At 65.8% G+C, this 17,500-nt stretch overlaps 4 protein-coding genes across 4 annotated transcripts in view; 2 read left to right on the forward strand and 2 right to left on the reverse strand.

Moving 5' to 3' along the window:
* The window catches only part of CHLRE_02g090276v5 (uncharacterized protein), a 6,642-nt gene extending 4,773 nt beyond the window's left edge, over nt 1-1,869 (forward strand). Inside the window, exon 6 of the mRNA XM_043059408.1 lies at nt 231-1,869. Coding sequence (XP_042927042.1) covers nt 231-1,130 — 900 coding nt within the window. The 3' untranslated portion in view covers nt 1,131-1,869. The remainder of the gene's footprint in view (nt 1-230) is intronic.
* Nucleotides 1,870-2,497: 628 nt separating this feature from the next.
* On the reverse strand, nt 2,498-7,587 carry CHLRE_02g090350v5 (uncharacterized protein). Its single transcript, XM_043059409.1, has 8 exons — nt 7,348-7,587; nt 7,148-7,250; nt 6,825-7,043; nt 6,582-6,680; nt 6,244-6,397; nt 5,890-6,141; nt 4,633-5,653; nt 2,498-4,487 (listed from the first exon to the last, which is right to left on the reverse strand). The coding sequence occupies exons 1-8, from the start codon at nt 7,434-7,436 to the stop codon at nt 2,939-2,941; spliced, it is 3,486 nt and encodes a 1,161-aa protein (XP_042927043.1). The 5' UTR covers nt 7,437-7,587; the 3' UTR covers nt 2,498-2,938.
* A 120-nt stretch (nt 7,588-7,707) lies between these two features.
* Nucleotides 7,708-10,699, forward strand: CHLRE_02g090400v5 (uncharacterized protein). The gene is made up of 7 exons (XM_043059410.1): nt 7,708-7,948; nt 8,014-8,112; nt 8,345-8,423; nt 8,650-8,987; nt 9,337-9,612; nt 9,827-9,932; nt 10,202-10,699. Exons 1-7 carry the CDS (start codon nt 7,871-7,873, stop codon nt 10,375-10,377), a joined length of 1,152 nt encoding a protein of 383 aa, XP_042927044.1. The 5' UTR covers nt 7,708-7,870; the 3' UTR covers nt 10,378-10,699.
* Nucleotides 10,700-10,701: 2 nt separating this feature from the next.
* The window catches only part of CHLRE_02g090451v5 (uncharacterized protein), a 7,986-nt gene continuing 1,187 nt past the window's right edge, over nt 10,702-17,500 (reverse strand). Inside the window, exons 4-14 of the mRNA XM_043059411.1 lie at nt 16,956-17,429; nt 16,604-16,720; nt 15,908-16,025; nt 15,179-15,651; nt 14,685-14,861; nt 13,927-14,272; nt 13,341-13,510; nt 12,838-12,942; nt 12,266-12,379; nt 11,787-11,957; nt 10,702-11,313 (exon numbers count right to left, since the gene is read on the reverse strand). Of these exons, the coding sequence (XP_042927045.1) occupies nt 10,939-11,313; nt 11,787-11,957; nt 12,266-12,379; nt 12,838-12,942; nt 13,341-13,510; nt 13,927-14,272; nt 14,685-14,861; nt 15,179-15,651; nt 15,908-16,025; nt 16,604-16,720; nt 16,956-17,429 (2,640 nt within the window). The 3' untranslated portion in view covers nt 10,702-10,938. The remainder of the gene's footprint in view (nt 11,314-11,786; nt 11,958-12,265; nt 12,380-12,837; nt 12,943-13,340; nt 13,511-13,926; nt 14,273-14,684; nt 14,862-15,178; nt 15,652-15,907; nt 16,026-16,603; nt 16,721-16,955; nt 17,430-17,500) is intronic.

Here is a 17,500-nt window from a genome sequence, read left to right on the forward strand (position 1 = left end):
GCCATCTAGGACAGCAGGCCTAGCCGGAGGACCGAGTTTAACTTGTAAAGTATCCCAATCTAGTTGTTCAGCCTTCCACCATGCCGAAAGCATGCCGAAACGCATTCCAACCCCCCTCGCTCTTTTGCATCGGGTTCGGTTGACTTTGGGCTGGTATTTGCACCACCACCACCCACACACACGCACAACCTCCTGCTCCGCGCCCCCCTGCCCCTTGTGTGGTCCTGTAGGTGTGCATGCTGCCGGCGGCCAGCGGCAGCGGCTCGGGCGGCGCCTTCGTGCAGCTGTCGCGGCCGGAGCTGGTGTCGCGAGCTCTGGCGGCGGCGCGCAAACGGTGGGTCGGCTGGACCGTGATGACGTATGCCGAGTACGCAGCCAGCCGCCGCCAGAAGAGCGGCGGCGGCAATGGCAGCGGCGCCGGCGGCGGCGCGGCGGGCGCAGGAGCCAAGGCGGATGCGGGCCGCGCGTCGCCGAGGCTGATCGGGGGGCAGAGGGCGGCGGCGGCGGTGGCGGGTGGCGTGACGGCGGCGGCGGCGCCTGGCGGCTCGGTGGGCGGCGTTGAGGCCACGGGTGGCGCGGCGGCGGCGGCGACTGGGAGAGCCGCAGAGGCGGTGGGCGCGAGCGAGGGCGCCGCCGCCGGCACCAGCGCGGCGGGTGCGGGCAAGGCAGTTGGCGGGTTGGATTCGGAGCGGAAACGGCTGAAGGCGTTCACGCGGCGTGTGGCCGCGGTGTCAGCCGGCCTGCCGCCGGCACCGCCCACCGCGCCCGCCGCGCCCGAGGACGGGGTGGAGAAGCAGGAGGCTGAGGCGGCGGGCGTGGCGGCGGCGGTGGCGGCGGCAGCGGCGAGCGAGTCTGGATCTGCCTCTAGCGCTACAGTTGCTGACGCTGCGGCGGCGGCCCAGGCGGCGGCGAAGCAGGCGGCCGAGGCGGAGGCGGAGGCGGCGCGGCAGGCGGCCGAAAAGCTGTACAGCCTGGCTCGCGCGGCCGAGAAGCTCAGAGGAGGGTTGGGTGCGGGTGCGGGCCAGGACGGCAGCGGCAGTAGCAGTGGCGGCGGCAGCAGCAGTAGCAGTGGCGGCAGCGGTGCGGCGCTGGGGCTGCAGCGTCCGGGACGGCCTGGGCGGAAGCTGTGACCGGTGCACTGTTCATGGTGGGCACAACTGGGACGGTCCGGGAGACCGAGATTGTCATGGCATGAATGGCAAGGTTGTGATCCGGACAAGCATTTGGCGTGTTGCGGGGGTGCGGACCCGGGTTTGCGGGTTTGCCAACTGGGCCGGACAGATGAGCAACCGCGTCGGTGGCTGCCAGGGGCGGCAAGGGAGCTGCGGCGGTTGCTGTGGCGGCTGGCACTCTGGGCAGTGGGTTGCCGACGTGTGCCCGGCAGTGCCACTGGCCGCTGCGGGGTTGGGTGTTGATGTCAAGCAACGTAGACACATTTTAATCGCGTGTTGGAGAAGGCAACAGCGAGCGTGATGTCGCTTGACGGCTTGATCATGTCTTGATGGTCGGGGCTTCGCACCGGCAGTGCGCCTGCACCCGTTGCACTGCTGTTACAGTGCAAGGGACATCACGTGAGTTGCTCTCTTCCACTGCACTGGGGGGGGGCGCATCTGCAGTGTCGCTCCGTCACTCCGGAGTCCCTTGCCGGGATCGACCTATCTATCGGCGCATCTGCACCCTTGTGCACACGGGAAAACCAACACGCACAATCCTGTTCAATGCAATTTATTACGCCGCAGCTTCCTCCGGTGCAGCCCACGCACGTGGCTGGAGTGGTGGCTTCTGTCACAGGTCTTCCACTACGACTTGGCAGTCACAGATCACTCCTACCTCGGCACTCTGTGCGGTGACTACCCTACCGCTGCAACCGCCAACTCTTTCGTTTACATTCGCCCATGTGACCCTTCTCATGCTTTATTCAGAACACAACATCTGGTACTGCAGTTCGCAGCTGCTACTCAACACTCTGGAATGATGGTGCCCCTGCAGTGTTTGGCACAAACACACAAATGCAATCCTGCGACACGCGCAAACGCCAGCCCATATAGACCACTTTCCCGCGCAACCCATGCATGAATGAATGAATGCACGCAAACCCATTACATTTCGCCGGTGATGCACACACGCACGGCCACCAGCAATACCATGTCACACCTACCCAGCACAGACTGTTGACGTGCGTTGCGGGCTGGGCCTACAATACTGAAGGCCTCAGGGGCGGCCCACTACTTCAACGCCCCACGCCCAGCCGCCATCGCAGCTCCGCCAGCTCGGCCGCCTGCTGAGCCGCAGTGCCGTCCAGCCGCGAGCCGCCAAAGTCCAGCAGCACGCACCGCTGCCCCCCTCCGGCGACCCCGCTGCTGCTGCTGGCACCTCCTCTGATGCCTCCGCCGCCTGTGACGGCCGGCCCGCCACTTCCCCCTTCCCGGCCCCGCTTCCTCCCTTGCTTGAGACTCGGAGCTTGAGGGTCTGGCGCAGTGGAGCGCCGATTCCAATGCCGAGCCTTGCTTTACAAGTCATTTCCAATGGTCATTTCGCCATGAAGTCTGTATCATCAGTACTGAAGCAAGCAAACCGTGCAGCCCAGCCTGGAAGCTAGGCAGCGAAACTGGGAGTGATCGGGTGAGAAGATCAGACATGACTCGGCACTTGAAACCCAGATTCGCCAACTTCACAACGGCACTCATGACTTGTCGCTGGCATCCACTGCAACCGCATTTGCCTCTTCAGTCCCAAGATTGAATGCACTGTCACAAGCAAGGTAAGTAACAACGTCAAGTCTGTGTCCCTGCACCACTCGAGCAGCTAGCCTAGCCGTCATAGCCAGCTGGCGCCGCCCTCCCCTACTTTTGCCGCCGCCAACCCCATCAACACCTCCCGCACCGACCATCTCGCACGCTCCAAGGCCGTCGCAACCGCCTCCGCTCCCCTCATTCGCTCAGCGCCTGCGAATGCTCTGCAAGAAGTCCTGCGCCTCTGTGTAGCGCACGTACAAGCTGTTGATCAGGTCGTCAGTGCTACGGTAGGCGCCGCCGCCCGCACTGCCGCCGGTGCCGGTGCCGGGCTGGCCCGCACTGGCCGGCTGCAAAGTGTACATGCCGCCCGGCGCCGCCAGCGCCGCGGGCGGTGCGGGCGCGGTACCAGGTGCCGGGACAGACTGCGACGCAGACAGCCCGGCAGTAGAAGCAGCAGCCGCAGCGGGAGCTGTCGCCGAGATGCCGTCCAGGATGCTTCCGCCAACGGCGCCGCCGCCCGTCCCAAGCCGGCCGCCTGTAACGCCAGCCCGCTCTGAAGGCTGCGCCCGCCAGGCCGGCACGTGCCCAGCCGCAACCCCAGCCGCCGCCCCACCTGCGGCACCACCTGCTTCCAGCCTCGAAGCCGCCGCCGCCGCCGCCGCCACTGCTGCAGCCGACGACGACGACAGCGCGGACTCAGCGCTGCCGCGCACATGCTGGTTGCCGCCGGCACCCAGCGCCCCCGCAGCGCCGGCGGCACCGTGTCGCCGGCCTGCAGTGGCGCCGCTGTCTACGCTGCTGCTCATGAGCCGCTGGCCGTGCGCTTGCGGCGGCGCCGGCGCAAGCTCCTGGGCCGGGGCCGGGCCTTCGCCCGGCGCAGCGGCGGCGGATGCGGCCACCTGCTGCATGAGGCTGGAGGGCTGGAAGGAGAAGGACGGCTGCGGCATAGGCGTCAAGCCGGCCGTGACGCGGCCACCTGTGGAGCCGACAAGCGAGGCGGGCTGGGGGGCCAGCGGCTGGAGCCGTGCCGCCGGCGGTGCTGGCTGCTGCGGGTGCGGGTGGTGGAGTTGCTGGTGCTGCAGTGCTTGGTCCGTGGTGTACGTTGAGGAGGTCAAGAGGCTGGGCTCGGCTGCGGCACTGAAACGCAGTGCCACCGCTGCGCCGGTGGCAGGCGCAGGTTGGGAAGTGGCGGGCCGCAGCCACTCCGCCGAGGCTCTTGCCAATGCTGCCGCAGCAGCTGCAGCGCCCGACGTTGGCTCAGCGGATGAGGCCCTAGGTGGGCTCCCGGCCGGCCCGCGCAGACCCGACGCCGCCTGCCCCGCTTGCTGCTGCCCCGCCCATGCGTTCGCCCCTGTCGAGACCCCGGCGTCCGTCGCGCCTGCTGCCAAAGACGGCCGGCCCCCCGCCAGCTGCAGCGCTCCGCCAGCAGAATGCGGCCGCTGCGGCTCCGCCGCCCCAAAACGCCAGGAGGGTGCCACAGCTGCTGCAGCCGCTGGCGAGGGTTCCCGCCCAGGCGACCCCGCAGCCCTGCCTGCACCAGCACCGGCACCTGCGCCAGGCGAGGCGCGTGCGGCCGCTCCGCTTGCCCCATAGAGTGCGCTGTCACCAAAACCGTCGCCTGCAGCTGCTGGTCTAGCGGGCGTGGGCTGGCGCTTGACGCACAGCTCCATCTCGCACTCCAAGAAGCGCACGCGGCCCTCAAGCACCGTCACCTGCGCCTGCAGCGTCTCGCGCGCCTGCCGCGCTTCCGACCTGCAGAAACAATGGAGAACACACGGTAAGCTCAGAATCCCCTAAGAATCTAACGAAAGGCCAGAGGCAACACTCCCTTGAAACACAAGTCCCAGCTGCGTAAACAGAGGAAGCCCCAGCACACGACACGGAGCCAGCTACCCACCTGCACTTCTCCAGCTCCGCCTCAGTCGCCGCCAGCCTTTCCCGCAGCTGCTGCACCTGCTGCTGCGTCTCCTGCTCCAACTGCCGCAGCTTGACCGCCCAGTCTTGCCCGCCATGGCCCGCGCCTTCGCTTGCTGCCGGCGCAGCTCGCCCCAGCCCCGCACCCACCCCAGGCCGCTGCTGTGTCGATGCTGCTGCCGCGTGTGCAGCGGCAGCTGACGGGCCAGCCCTGGCCGCTTGCTCCTCAGCTGCCGACGGCTGCTGTGACCGCTGCCACCCAAACAGTGCGTGCCCGCCCCGCTGCTGCTGCTGCGATTGCTGCTGTTGCTGCTGCTGCCGTCGCGCAGCATGACCGCCGTCCGTCTGCCGCCCGTCCCGGTCCGACAAAGCCGCCGCCGTGTAGCCCTCCCGCTCGTCCTCGCCAGAGCCAGCGACGCTAGGCTCCGCTGCATCCTGGTCGTGCCCGTAGCCCCCCTGGCCGTAGTCCGCGCCACCCAGGTCCTGACTCGTGCCCACGCCGTCAGCCTGCTGCTGTTGCTGCTGCTGCTGTGTCCGTTGAGACTGAGGCCCCTTGCCCGGCCCGAAGTACTGACTAAAGCTCCACTCGTCAATCTCGCGCGGCTGGTAAGACCCTCCCCGGCCCGCCGTGCCGCTGACCTCCGCCGAGCCGCCTGGCACTCCACTGCTGCTTGCCGGCTGCTGCTGCTGCTGCCGCTGGTCATGATGATGATGGTACTGCTGTTGCTGATGATGCTGACTGCGCGTGTGTGGCTGTCGAGATGAGGACTGGTCCCGCTGCGCCATGTCCTCCTCTGCAGGCCATGCAGCCGCAGCCGCTGCGCCCGGAGCTCCCGCCCCGCTCCGATCACCGCCAGGGGGCGCCTGCGGTGCCGCCTTGGTCGGGCTGGCGCGCGCAAAGGCCAGGTAGGGGTTCTGCTGCCAGCTCCGTGCTGCCGCCGGCTGCATGACCGCCGGCGTCGGCGCGGACTGCTGCCACCACGCTGTGCTGTCCGGCCGGGCGCCTGCACAAGAGGTAGCCGCATGCGATGACTACCGTTAGTGAGGAGCACAAGCATGCATCGGTATTGGCATCGGGAGATCAAGCGCATCCATGGGCAACAGGCCCTTGCTACGCCGCGCAGGCGCGCACTGAGTGCTCCTAGCGCGCCCTTCCTGCGCCCCTTCCACTGATGAGCAGAGTGCACCCCAACAACCCTGCTGCGGCCCAACACCCGAGTCCTGGGCATCTTAGGCTCACCTCCTGCGCCTCCAAGCCCCAGCCCAAGGTCCAAGCTGCCCTCCACGCCCTCGTCAAACGCCGGGTTCAAGAACCAGGCATGGATGGGCTGCTGCTGCTGCTGCTGCTGGGCTGCGGCGGCCGAAGATGGCCGCCCCGCAGGCGCTCCGACGCCACGGCTGCCCGGCCGCAGCGTCAGCTCCAACACATCGCTGGCGCCGCTCGCGCCTCTCCGTCCCGGCGGCGACATGCGTGACCGGCTGTGGTCGGGCCCTGCACAACAGGAGAAACAATTGGTGAGTGGGAGTGCTGACTGTATGTGTGCTGGGGTTCCATCTGCAACCCTTGCCGCCTGCGAGCAGGAGCGGGCCGCACCTGCGCGCATCGTTACGGCGTTGGGCGGGGAGGGCGATGGCGAGCGGGATATAGTTTTGCGGGTGCGGAACACGGACTGCGCCCCATCGGTAGCGTTGGGCTGGTGTGTGGGCGCCAGCACCTGCAACAGCTCCACATCGTCATTCCGCACCACCTGCAGGATCCAGCAATTGGGAATGCAGCACGCAAGACTGGCGTGAGTGCTTCACGGAGTATGGGAGCACAGCACGCAGACGAGCTGCTCTTTTCATTTCTGTTTGTGCCTAGTACCGTCATCCCGTGCCGTGGTGAACCCCATCAAATCACCTCCGCTGAGCCACTAGAAAGTTGCCGCCTACCTTGACCACCGGGCTCCTGCGGCCGGCCGCATGCCGGCCGCCACTGGGCGGCTCCTGCTGGCCGCCGTGCGGTGTGGCTAGCCGGCTGATGACTTGCTCCTGTGAACGGGCCGCGGTGACACAGCTTACATTGATACTGGTGTTCAGGCCAGGAGCCGTGGACGGTAGGGGCTTGCACTGGGCATGTTCTCTGGCTGGCAAGCTGCATCGGAGCGGCAGCCAAGCCCACGAAAGGCCGCTCACCTGGCGGGTTGCCTTGAGTGCGGCCAGTCGCTCGTGCCGGACCTCGTCATTGTGCAGCTTCTTGCACACGGTGATCACATCACAAAGCAGGAGCACCTTGCGTTCCGCAAAGCCCTGCTCAAAGAACTGCGCCGGCGTCAGAACCGTGCGCACGTTCAGCAGGTCCCGCAGCAGTCGGAAGCTTGTCTCCACAAAGCGCTGGTCGGTCTTCCCAGCGAGCTGTGGGAGTGAGAAGCCAGGTGGCGGGATAGTGCAACTGGTGAACCGGTGAACAAGATATGTGCGGGCGTCCGTAGCTCTTGCCAAAACACACGCCGGCTCACCTCGAACCCGTTCCGCACAATGTAGCGCGCCACGTGCCGCGAAAACTTCAGCAATGTAAAGCTTAGCAGCGGCAGCAGCGCCACGGGGTCACCGAGGCGCAGTCTGCAGGCCAAAGCGATTACCGGTCAACATTCCCGACGCCGGTTCCTCTGCCTGTAAGCTTCTACTCGCGCTTGCACACACATCGCAAATGTCTTACCCAACTTCATCAACGTCCCCGGGATACTTGATGGAGCGCAGCTCGCGCACCAGGCGCTGCACATTCCCGTTTAGGTCGCCAGTGGACATGGGCTCCAAGCTGTCACTACCGGGTCAAACAGTTACTGGTAGAGGTCATTATGGCGGAGCATCCAAGCTCAGCGCTAGGTGGTGACCAAGTTGAATTCGCAGCTGGGCCGTCAAAGAAGTCAAGGTAGGTTCAAGGTGGTCAAGCAGCAAGTCACGAGTGTATAGGTTGTGGACGGGCGCGGCAAGTGACAGCAAGCGAAGGTTTTGGGCGTCCAATGCGATTCCGCAACACTCATCGCGGGTCGCTGGACTTCCCTCAGTGTTTTCGCCGGTAATAACCATACAAAGCATATAAGGATTGACATAGCAAGGTATAACCTCGCGCAGCACAAGCGTCTGCGCGCCGACACAGAGAAGCACGCGAAGGGCCGAGCCACCGTTTTAAGCCGCTGCATGCAATCATAATAAACCTATACACCACTGATACTAAGTCAATGGCTAAAGGCATTGCACAGAGGCGGAGGTTGAAGCGAGCGCTGAACGCGGCGCAGGGCAACCTGCACCGAATTCAGGTCAGGGAAGATACTTGTGTATGCTCCCTGTAAAACAATTGGTAATCAGGTTTAATGGCCCGCAGAATGGCAAGGCGATTCCCAAGATAGGTTTGCCAGAGGCCCCGCAACCGGGGGACACGGAAAAGCTGCCGGCGTCGCTGCGGCGCATGCTTGCGCTCAAGGTGGGTCCCGACAGGGGAAGCATTGGATTAGAAGCCATGGGAAAGAGCAGCGGGCCTGGAAGCCTCTGGCTCTGGAGGGGTGGGACTGGGTGGGGTATCACTTGACGTCCGCGGCAGTCGCACACTGCATACAGCGCTGGCTGGAAGCGGCATGTGCCCAGTCGCCCTGAATCGCTTGTAGAGATGCTAACTTCCGAACCTGCATGCTGCTTTCCGACACGGGCGCTTGCAGGAGGCGGCAGAGAAGCAACGGCAAGGGAAAGGCGGGGGGCAGCAGCAGCAGCAGGAGGCGACGCAGGGCGGGGCTCAAGGTAAGGCAGGGTAGCGCGTTAATGGGAAGGTGTTGCGCGCAGCTCACGGGTGGGGTTTCATGGCAGCTAAGTCCTTGGTGGACCCGTGTTGTTGTGTGGGCTGCAGCTACGGGTTGGGTAGCAAGTCAAGTAGCAACTATGTGGGGCTGCCAACCGCCGCAACTCGCCGCAAGCAGTTCCCTCCCCCCCCACCACCAACACCCTAACTGACCGCCAAACCCCGCAGGGCGCTCGAAGAAGCAGCGGCAGCAACAGAAGCAGAAACCCGACGGCGACGGCGACAGTGGCGACGACTCGGCAGGCGACGACGGCCCCTCGACGTCGGGTCGGGATGTGGCGGAGCCGCAGGCCGGCGCGGCGGCTGGCAAGCAACAGCCGGGTGGCAAGATGAAGGGCGGGAATGCCTTTCTGTTAAACGAGTCTCAGTTTGCGAGCAAGAAGCTGAAAGACCGGAAGAAGGAGTACCTGAAGCGCAAGAAGGAGAAGAAGGCGGTCAAGACGGCCTCGGGCGCGCCGCTGGTGGAGAAGGAGCTGCAGCTGCGGGACAAAGTCAAGTTCGGGGAGGTGAGCGGCCCCGGCTTTGGCCTTTGGGAGGTATCGCGCTTTGCATCGTGGCTGTGCAGGTGCGGTGGTATGGTGGCGTGATTGGCGGCGGGAGGGGAAGGGAAGATGCCAAGCGCGTGGTGGGCCGGGTTAGGGCGCATGGTGGACCGGGTTAGGGCTTGTCCAGAAGGCTACACACACACACGCACACACACATACACAACACCTACCTCGCCTCCGTGCCCTCCACACCGCGTCTCCCCACTCACCCCCCCCCCCCCCGCCTGCTATGCTACTGTTCCTGGCTACGCCTTCACTTCTTAGTACTCATGCGTGTACGTACCCACTCAACACCCCCTCCTCCCGGCAGGTGGTGGACGCACCCCTGGAGATCCACCTCAAGCGCAAGCACTGGGCGGACAAGGAGCGCACGGCGGCGGACCGCTGCAAGGACATATTCGTCAAACAGATGGAGCAGGCGCAGCAGCGCATGGCGGCGCAGGCGGGGGCGGGCGCGGCGGCAGACGGCGGCCTGGCCGTCGGGGCGGCGGCAGGAGCAGGCGCGGCGGGGAAAGGCAAGGGCAAGGCAGGAGGCGCGGCGGCGGCGGCGGCGGCCGCGGCGGCTGGCAAGAAGCGGAAAGCGCCGGTGGGTCGCAGTGGGATGGGTGCGGAGGCGGAAGGGTGGTGGGCAACCGGGATTCAGGACGAGGATGCGAACGTGCAGGAAGAGCAGCAGACTCTCGGCAAGCAAAGCATGCTGCTCCCGCTGCTTGCGAGGAACCAGCCAACCGGGCCGCTCTCAACGTCTGTTGTTATAGGACAAGGATGAAGTTATACATTCGCAATGCCCACGCCAACAGATGGACGAGCAGACGGAGGCGCTGCGGCTGCATGCCATCGAGGCCTACCGCGCATCCAAGCGCGGCGGCGGCGGCGGCGGCGGAGACTTTCATGGCGCGGCAGTGGGTGAGTGCCGGGGGCTAACTCTGAACCAATGCCATAAGGAGACAGTAGCGCTGCAAGGAGTGCCCGGGGTTAACTCTGAACCAATCCCATCAGGAAACAGTAGCGCTGCAAGGAGTGCCGGGGGTTAAGTGTGTTGCACCGGCTTGGCAAGTGAGGCGTTAGCACCGGCTTGCCAAGTAAGGCGCCCCAGCAATCGCAGCCAGTCGCAACCCGTCCCAACCCCTGGAATGCGGCCTGCCCAACGCGACTGCCTTGGTCCCCCACCACAGGCAACGCAACAATGGCGTCGTTGGCGCGGCTGGCCGGCAGGGGAGCTGGCGGCGCGGGCGCTGGAGCTGGCGGCGGCGGCGGAGGTGCCGTGATGGACGGCGGCGGCGGCGGCAGCGGCGGCAGCAAGGGCAAGAAGGGCGGGAAGGGCGCGGCGGGCACGTTCACGCTCGGGTAGCAGAAGACGTGGCTGTAGGTCGCGTTCGTTGAGGGTGGATCACTGGATCGCGTGATGCGCGGGCAACGAAGGGAGCGTCCGGAGGCTTAGTGTGTGACGGTGGTTAGAGAGGCAGGAGCAGCGGTTTTGCAGCGTTGCACTGGGGTAGCGGCGGTTTTGCGCATGGCACCACATGCGGTTGCTCGCGGACTGTCTACTTAATAGAGCTAAAGGATGGAAAGCGTGCGTTTGTGTGTGGCGCTCTCACCATGGCTCTAGCTGGCGACGCACGCACCGCAAGAACGGCACGTGCCTTACACTGCTGTCAACTTCACTGTGACGCCAAGTCCGTCCCTCGGGCAACCGTGCCACGCAGCCTGTCCCATCCCCTGCCTACATCCGCCGGTGCTGCGGCGGCGGCTTCAACAAGTGCCTCACTGCTGTGCCAATCATGTGTCCATGTCACATCGCACCAGCAGTCGCCAACCCCAAGCAACAGCCAACACCCCCACGCGCTCCGCACCGGTGTGCCAACAGTCATGACTTGTTCATGTTCATGACATGCATGACTTGTCAAGCCTACTAATCGTCGTCCAGCTCAATGACCGGCGCTCGCGGCCGCCCCGCCAGCTGCTGCGGCGTGAAGCCCGACCGCGGCCCCGCCGCCCCCGCACCGCCCAGCCGCTGCCGCTTGGCACTCCGCACCGCATAGTCCGCACCCCCACCCCCTGCCTCTCCCCCGTCCCCTCCATTCGCCTCGTCTCCGCTCCCTCCTGCTCCTGCTCCCGCACCTCCATCGCCTCCGCCCCGAGACGGCGTGCCCGCCTGCTGCATCTGCTGCTGCTGCAAGCTGCTTGCCGGCCCCCTCCTTGGCGGCATGAAGGCGGCTATCTCGCTGTCGAGCCAGGGGAAGGCGGCTACGAACTGCATGAAGCACAGGGGCTCGCCGGGCAGGACCTGCGGGTTGGGGGTGCGGTGGGGTGAGGCGTGGGCATTGGGGGGTGAGCGTGTGTGTATGTGTGTGTGTGTGTATGGGGCCGGGTGTGTTGGGGCTTGAGATGGTGTACAGGGCACGTGCGTGCGATTCTCCCCCACTCACGTACAACTGCACACATACTTTGCACACCACCCTCATCCTGAGCCTTCAGTGTCACTCCTCTTTCCTAGTGCCCTTCACGGCTCCACCCCACCGCCACTCCCACCGCCACCCGACCGCACCGCACCTCCATCTTCGCCCAAGCCCACCGCCCCACCCCACCTCCATCTTCGCCCCACCCCACCTTCGTCTGCAGTCTTCAGTGCATCCTGTACCGCTTTTCCAAACATCCTTGCAACTCCCCGCTACCGCCCCACTCCACCGCCACCACCACCCCACAGTCACCAACCACCCCACCCCACCGCCACCCCACAGCCACCACCAGCCACCCCACCTGCAGCTCGCAGAACAGGCGCTCCCGCACGTCCGCCGCCGCCTCCGGGCGCATGCAGGCCGCCGCCGTCAGGTAGGCCTCCAGGTCGGCGGCCCACACGCAGCCATCGATGCGGCCGTCCTGCCGGTCCAGAGCCGTGAACAGCTCGTGGGCGGCACGAATGCGGCCGATCTGTACACGTACACACTCAGGTAAGGCCAATTTGTTATGTTTGGCGGGACGGAGGAGGGGAGTGTTGCAGACGAGCATACCGCACCCCTCTTCTAAACAAGCGCATGCACAGTCCTGCGTGTTTCCTTGCCTTATGCCCTCCTCCCCCGCACATACACACACGCGCAAGTCCGTCCGGCGTTTGGGCCGGTCTCGCGTCCATTTCCTCCTTCCATTTCAACACGCGCACACACACACACACACACACACACATGCACACACACACACACACACACGCACACGCATACACACACACTCCTCCCCCCCACCTTCAAAATGGCCACCTCGTCCAGCCCCGCTGTGCGCCGCAGCCAGTCGGCGTCCAGGCGGGGCAGCAGGTGCGCGTCCACACCCGCGGCCAGCAGCGGGGCCGGGTCCACGCCCTGTGTGCAGGGGTGTGTACCGGTGTGTACGTGTGTGTGCAGGCGTGTTCACGGTGTGTGTAACGGTGTGGACGTCGAGGGCGTGTGTCAGGGTGCACGCGGGTGTGTGTGTGTCAGGGTGTATGTGTCAAGGCACGTGTCCAAGATGTAGCAGTTGTGAGTTGGCAGGCCGAGGACAGCCCAGGACTAAGTCACACGCACGCTGTCGACCTTCTCCCTGTGCCCACACACCACACACACACACACGTACGGCGGGCTTTCGTTTCGTTTTTTAACACACACGTACAGACACAGTCCTTCCTTCCTAATGCCCTCTCCCTGACAGACACAGCCACACACGTAGACACACACGTAGACACACGCACACACACACACACACAGCACCCCCCCTCACACACACAGCAACCAGCCCCCCTCCCCCTCCCGACACACACAAACACGCCGTGCATCACACGCACCTGGTTGGCCAGCAGTGCCTCCAGCAGTGGTCCGCCGTACCTGGCGAAGGGGCAGTACTCCGCCTCCAGCGCGCCCAGCAGGTGCAGCAGCCGCTTGGCTGGGTACTGGGGGGTGGGGTGTGTGTGTGTGTGTGTGTGTGTGTGGGCGGGTTGGGAGAGGGAATGGGGTGGGAGTGGGGTGGGGTGGCGTGGGAGTGGGGGGAGGTGTGTGACGGTGGGTGGAGTGGGGTGTGGAGTGGGGTGTGTGTGTGTGTGGGGGGGGGGGGGCGGGGGATGGAGGACATGAGTTGTGGGCGCAGATGGTCGGTGGGTATTCGCCGCCCCAGCAACACGCCCTAGCCAGCCCTGCCCTGCCCTGCCCTGCCCACCCCATCCCAGCCTGGCCCACGCCCACGCCCCCTCCCACACACATGCACGTTTTGCGTCTCCAATTCTTGTGCTTGCTCACTCGCCCTCGCACACGCACATGCATACACACGCCGCCGCCGCCCCATGCCCCACACCTGCACGTGCCGCCACACCAGCAGCCGCCGCGCCGCCTCCGCCGCCCCCATCTCCCGCAGCCGCTGGCCGCAGCCCGCCTCCGCCGCCGCCGCCACCAACAGCTGCAGCAGCGCCCCGGTCGCCTGGCGCAGGTCGCACACCACCCGCTCCGAGGATAGGTAGGCCAGACCTGTGGGGCGGGGGTTAGGGGGGTGTGTGTGTGCGTGTGTTTGTGTTGATGTGCGTGTGTGTGTGTGTGTGTGTGTGTGTGTGTGTGTGTGTGTGTGTGTGTGTGTGTGTGTGTGTGTGTGTGTGTGTGACGTTGGTGTTGGTGGGGGTGGTTGTCAATACAGCCCGAAACAAATCAAACCGAGGTGGTAGGCTGGGTGTTGGTTGGACTGTGTTAGGTGAGGCAGGGATGGGATATGGGAGTGTATTCGTGTTCGTTGTGAAAAACGCGTCCGTCCTGAATGTCTTGATGTGCGTGCGTCGACTTGTTCCTAGACCGAGGCGCGGGTCTGCCACCCAGCTATAGCTTAATGCAGCGGCATCTATGAAGGGCCCTGTGAACTGCATACACACACACAACGGCTCTCGCAATCCCACCTGCAGGGCTGATGGCGTCCTCAGCCGCCCCCACGGCCCGTGCTCCAGGCGTCGCGCCGCCGCCGCCACCGGCCCCCGCGCCCTGCTGCGGCGGCGGCGCCGGCACCCCCACCGCCGCCAGCAGCGCCGTCACGGAGGCCGTAAGCAGCGCCACGGCACTTTCCAGCCACACGCCCGCGGGACCCGACAACACCCGCTCAGCAGGGCCGGGGCCGGCGGCGGCAGCGGGGGTGTTGCCAGGCGTGCGGCGGCCGCCGCCGCCGCCGGCAGCATCACCGGCACCCACTGCGGCGCCGGCGCTGGCGGCCGCGGTGTCTCGCGCCTTTGCCAGCTCTGCCATCGCCACCTGCAGCACACCCAGAGCATGCAATCGCCTGCGGCACCACTACCCGGAGCATGGTGTGCGTAGCTGCTGTTTGCCCGCCCTCTCCTGCCATTCCCACCATCACTCACATCCCCGTCCCCATCCACGCTCCCGAAGCTTTCCTTAGCCCGCGTTCCTCTTAACCCTTGCCCATGCGCTCCTTCACACCGTGCCGCTACGCCATCACCCCCGCCGTTTCCAGCAGACCACACCCAGTCGCACCCACCCCACCCACCCCACCTGACCCCACATACGCGGACGTCGGCACTCTCCACGAGCGGCTACCCCCGGCCTCCATCCTCCCGACACACACACACACACACAATCTGCACACACACACACACACACACACACACACACACACACACACACATACATACACACACACACACACCTGGCACAGCACGCCCGCCGCCGCCCAGCCGCCCGCCAGCACCGCCGCCTGCTTGGCGTCCGCCGCGCCGCCGTACTCGGCCGCCGTCCGCGCCGCCAGCCGCTCCAGCGGCGCCGTCAACTCGGGCCGCGACAGGGCCGGCAGCAGCGCCGGATGGCGAGACAGCCGGTGAAGCACCTGCGTGCATGTGTGTGTGTGTGTGTGTGCGCGTGTTGGAGAAAATCAAGGAAAATCAATAACACAGTGAGAGTGTGTTAGAAGGCACAAGGGATACACAAAAACAAAGAGTGTGTACGGTATGTGTGTGCATAAGTGCATGGGGGAAAACAGCCCCTTTCCGCCCCTCCCCTGCCATGTCTCGCCAGTTGCAGCGCTGCAAGAAGGGGTGCTACTCCCCTCAGCCCCCCCTCCCCTCGACCCTCCACCCTCCCCTCTCTTCCCTCCCTGCCCTCCCCTCCCCATCCATCCCTGCCCCCGCACGCCGCCGCACCCACCTGCGCCGCCGCCGTCGCCACGCGGTACCCCCCCGCCGCGAAGCTGCTCATGCCGGCCTTGAACGCCCCCAGCAGCACACCCAGCCGCCCGCCCACCGCCGCCCCTCCTCCTCCCGCTCCTCCTGCTCCTGCTCCTCCTCCCGCTCCTCCTGCTCCTCCTCCTCCCGCGCCTCCTCCCGCGCCTCCTCTCGCTGCCCCCTCCGCGGCCGCCACCGCCGCCGCCTCGCCACTGCCCGCCACCGCATCCAGCAGCCCCAGCAGCGCCTCCACCACCACCACCGGGCTGGGCTCGCCTTCACTGAACTCGTCAGCCGCCAGGGAGCAGAACAGCGCGGACGGGGGGGAGGGCGGCAGCGGGGAGGCGGGGGAGGGAGCGGGCAGGTGCTTGGCGGGCGCGGGCGCGGGGGTGCTACTGGTGGTGGCTGCTACTGTTGCTGAGGCGGCACCGCGTGTGGACGTGGTGGTGGGGCCGCCTGTGGGGGATGTGCCAGGATGTGTGTGTGTATGTGTGTGTGTGTGTGTGTGTGTGTGTGTGTGTGTGTGTGTGTGTGTGTATATGGAAAGCACCAAGGGTCCACATTGTAGGTATGAGTGAGTGCGTGCGCGGTTGTGTGCACTTGAATTCGGTTGCGGCGGGCGACAGTAGCAAGACTTCAGAAAACCGGTAGTGAACACAAAATGACACCGTGAGGTCCCGCACGTACAGTACACCCCCCGCCACCTGCCCACCTGGTGCGCCCGGCACGCCGTGCCGCTCCTTCACGTATGCGTCCACGAAGCCGTACACCACCTCCAGCCCCCGAGCCCGCACCAGCTCGGCAGACACACTGGGGCTGCCCGCGGCGGCCTGAGGCAAGCAAGTGTGTGTGTGTGTGTGTGTGTGTGTGTGTGTGTGTGTGTGTGTGTGTGTGTGTGTGTGTGTGTGTGTGTGTGCCGCGGCAGCAGCGGCCAGACAGACAGACAGGTGAGCGGATGAGCAGACGCGCATAGCAGGACAGCAGACATAGCGGGGACACGGTAGGTGAGCAGTCAAACAGACCTCCTCGGCGCTCTGTCGGCTGGCTTTTGACTACTTTGTCCTGAGTTCTGGGTCCCGCTGAAGTGGGGCTCAAAGGAGCTGACTACCCATGTCTTGTCCTGTTTCCTCGTGTCTCTAGCTTCTTTCTGGGAAGCGTGAAACAACCCCTCCACCCTCGCTTACACACCGCTATAGCCACAGGCCCACCTCTCCCAGCGCCCCCCACTCCGTTCTCCACATGAAAGGCTACCCCCCCCCCAAGATTGTATACGCCTACCATTTCTTAAATTAATCACGAATGTAACCCCGCTCGGTTCAGTTTGGGCTGGTATCTACAACCCCCCCCCCCCAAAGATCGTCTACCGTCCACCACTCCCACCCACACACACACACACACACGCCCATACCGTCATTGCCGCCACCGCCTGCAGCCGCACGCTCCAGGGCAGCGCCAGGTCCTTGAGGCACGCCACCAGCAGCGGCACGCCGTCAGCCTCCAGCAGCGGAAGCCGGTGAGCCGGGAACTGGGGCGGGCGCGGGTGATGCGGGTGGGGGAAGCAGGGGGGGGGGGATTAAGGTGAGGTGCCTTTCTTGAGGACAAAAAATGCCATGCTGTAACGCACTCCGCCTTCAAGACGGATGGCACTGCTCATTATGTCCCGCCACGGGCCCACCCTAAACCCAGCAACACACGGGCGTAATCCCCACATCCAACTCAACCCAACCCAACCCAACAACGTGAGCAAAGCGTTTTCCCACCTGTGACGCAATCAGCGTGAGCAAGCTGAGCGCGTCCCGCACCACGTTCAGGTGCAGGTCAGGCCCGCTCCCACCACCTGCGCCTGCATCCGCCGCCGCCTTGCTGCCGCCCGCCGTCGGCGCCGCCGGCGGCGCCGTCAGCGGCGCCTGCCCCCTGTGATCCCTCACCAGCTGCAGCAGCAGTGCCATGCCGCCGGGCTTGCCGAACTCCCGACAAACCTCGCGGCCGCCGCCGGCCGCCGCCGTCAGCATCAGCCCAAGGGCCGCCAGCAGGAACTCCAAAAGCTCGGCGGCGGCGGCCGGCGGCGTGGCGGGCGCCAGCGCGGCGCGGCTGGCGGCGGCGGCGGCGCCAATGACGGTGGCGGCGCCGCCGGGGCCGAGCAGCAGTGCGGTGACGGGCCCCGGGGCGGCGGCTGCCACGGCCTCTAGTAGGCCGGCGGCGGAGGTGGACAGGCGGATGTGGCGGGGGTGGGACTGCGCGGGGTGGCGGTGGCGGAGGCGGGGCTTGATAGTGTGTGGGGTGCGGGTGAGGTGGCGTGAAGCTC

Source organism: Chlamydomonas reinhardtii, chromosome 2, assembly GCF_000002595.2.
Source record: "Chlamydomonas reinhardtii strain CC-503 cw92 mt+ chromosome 2, whole genome shotgun sequence".
Classification (NCBI taxonomy): Eukaryota; Viridiplantae; Chlorophyta; class Chlorophyceae; order Chlamydomonadales; family Chlamydomonadaceae; genus Chlamydomonas; species Chlamydomonas reinhardtii.

Coding starts and splice junctions, on each gene's coding strand:
- CHLRE_02g090350v5 (XM_043059409.1), bottom strand. CDS start 7,436: ATGTCCACTGGCGACCTAAACGGGAATGTGCAGCGCCTGGTGCGCGAG. Junction 7,251..7,347: donor GGGGACGTTGATGAAGTTGG/GTAAGACATTTG, acceptor TTTGGCCTGCAG/ACTGCGCCTCGGTGACCCCG. Junction 5,654..5,889: donor GGGGCTTGGAGGCGCAGGAG/GTGAGCCTAAGA, acceptor CCTCTTGTGCAG/GCGCCCGGCCGGACAGCACA.
- CHLRE_02g090400v5 (XM_043059410.1), top strand. CDS start 7,871: ATGGCTAAAGGCATTGCACAGAGGCGGAGGTTGAAGCGAGCGCTGAAC. Junction 8,424..8,649: donor GACGCAGGGCGGGGCTCAAG/GTAAGGCAGGGT, acceptor CAAACCCCGCAG/GGCGCTCGAAGAAGCAGCGG. Junction 8,988..9,336: donor ACAAAGTCAAGTTCGGGGAG/GTGAGCGGCCCC, acceptor TCCTCCCGGCAG/GTGGTGGACGCACCCCTGGA.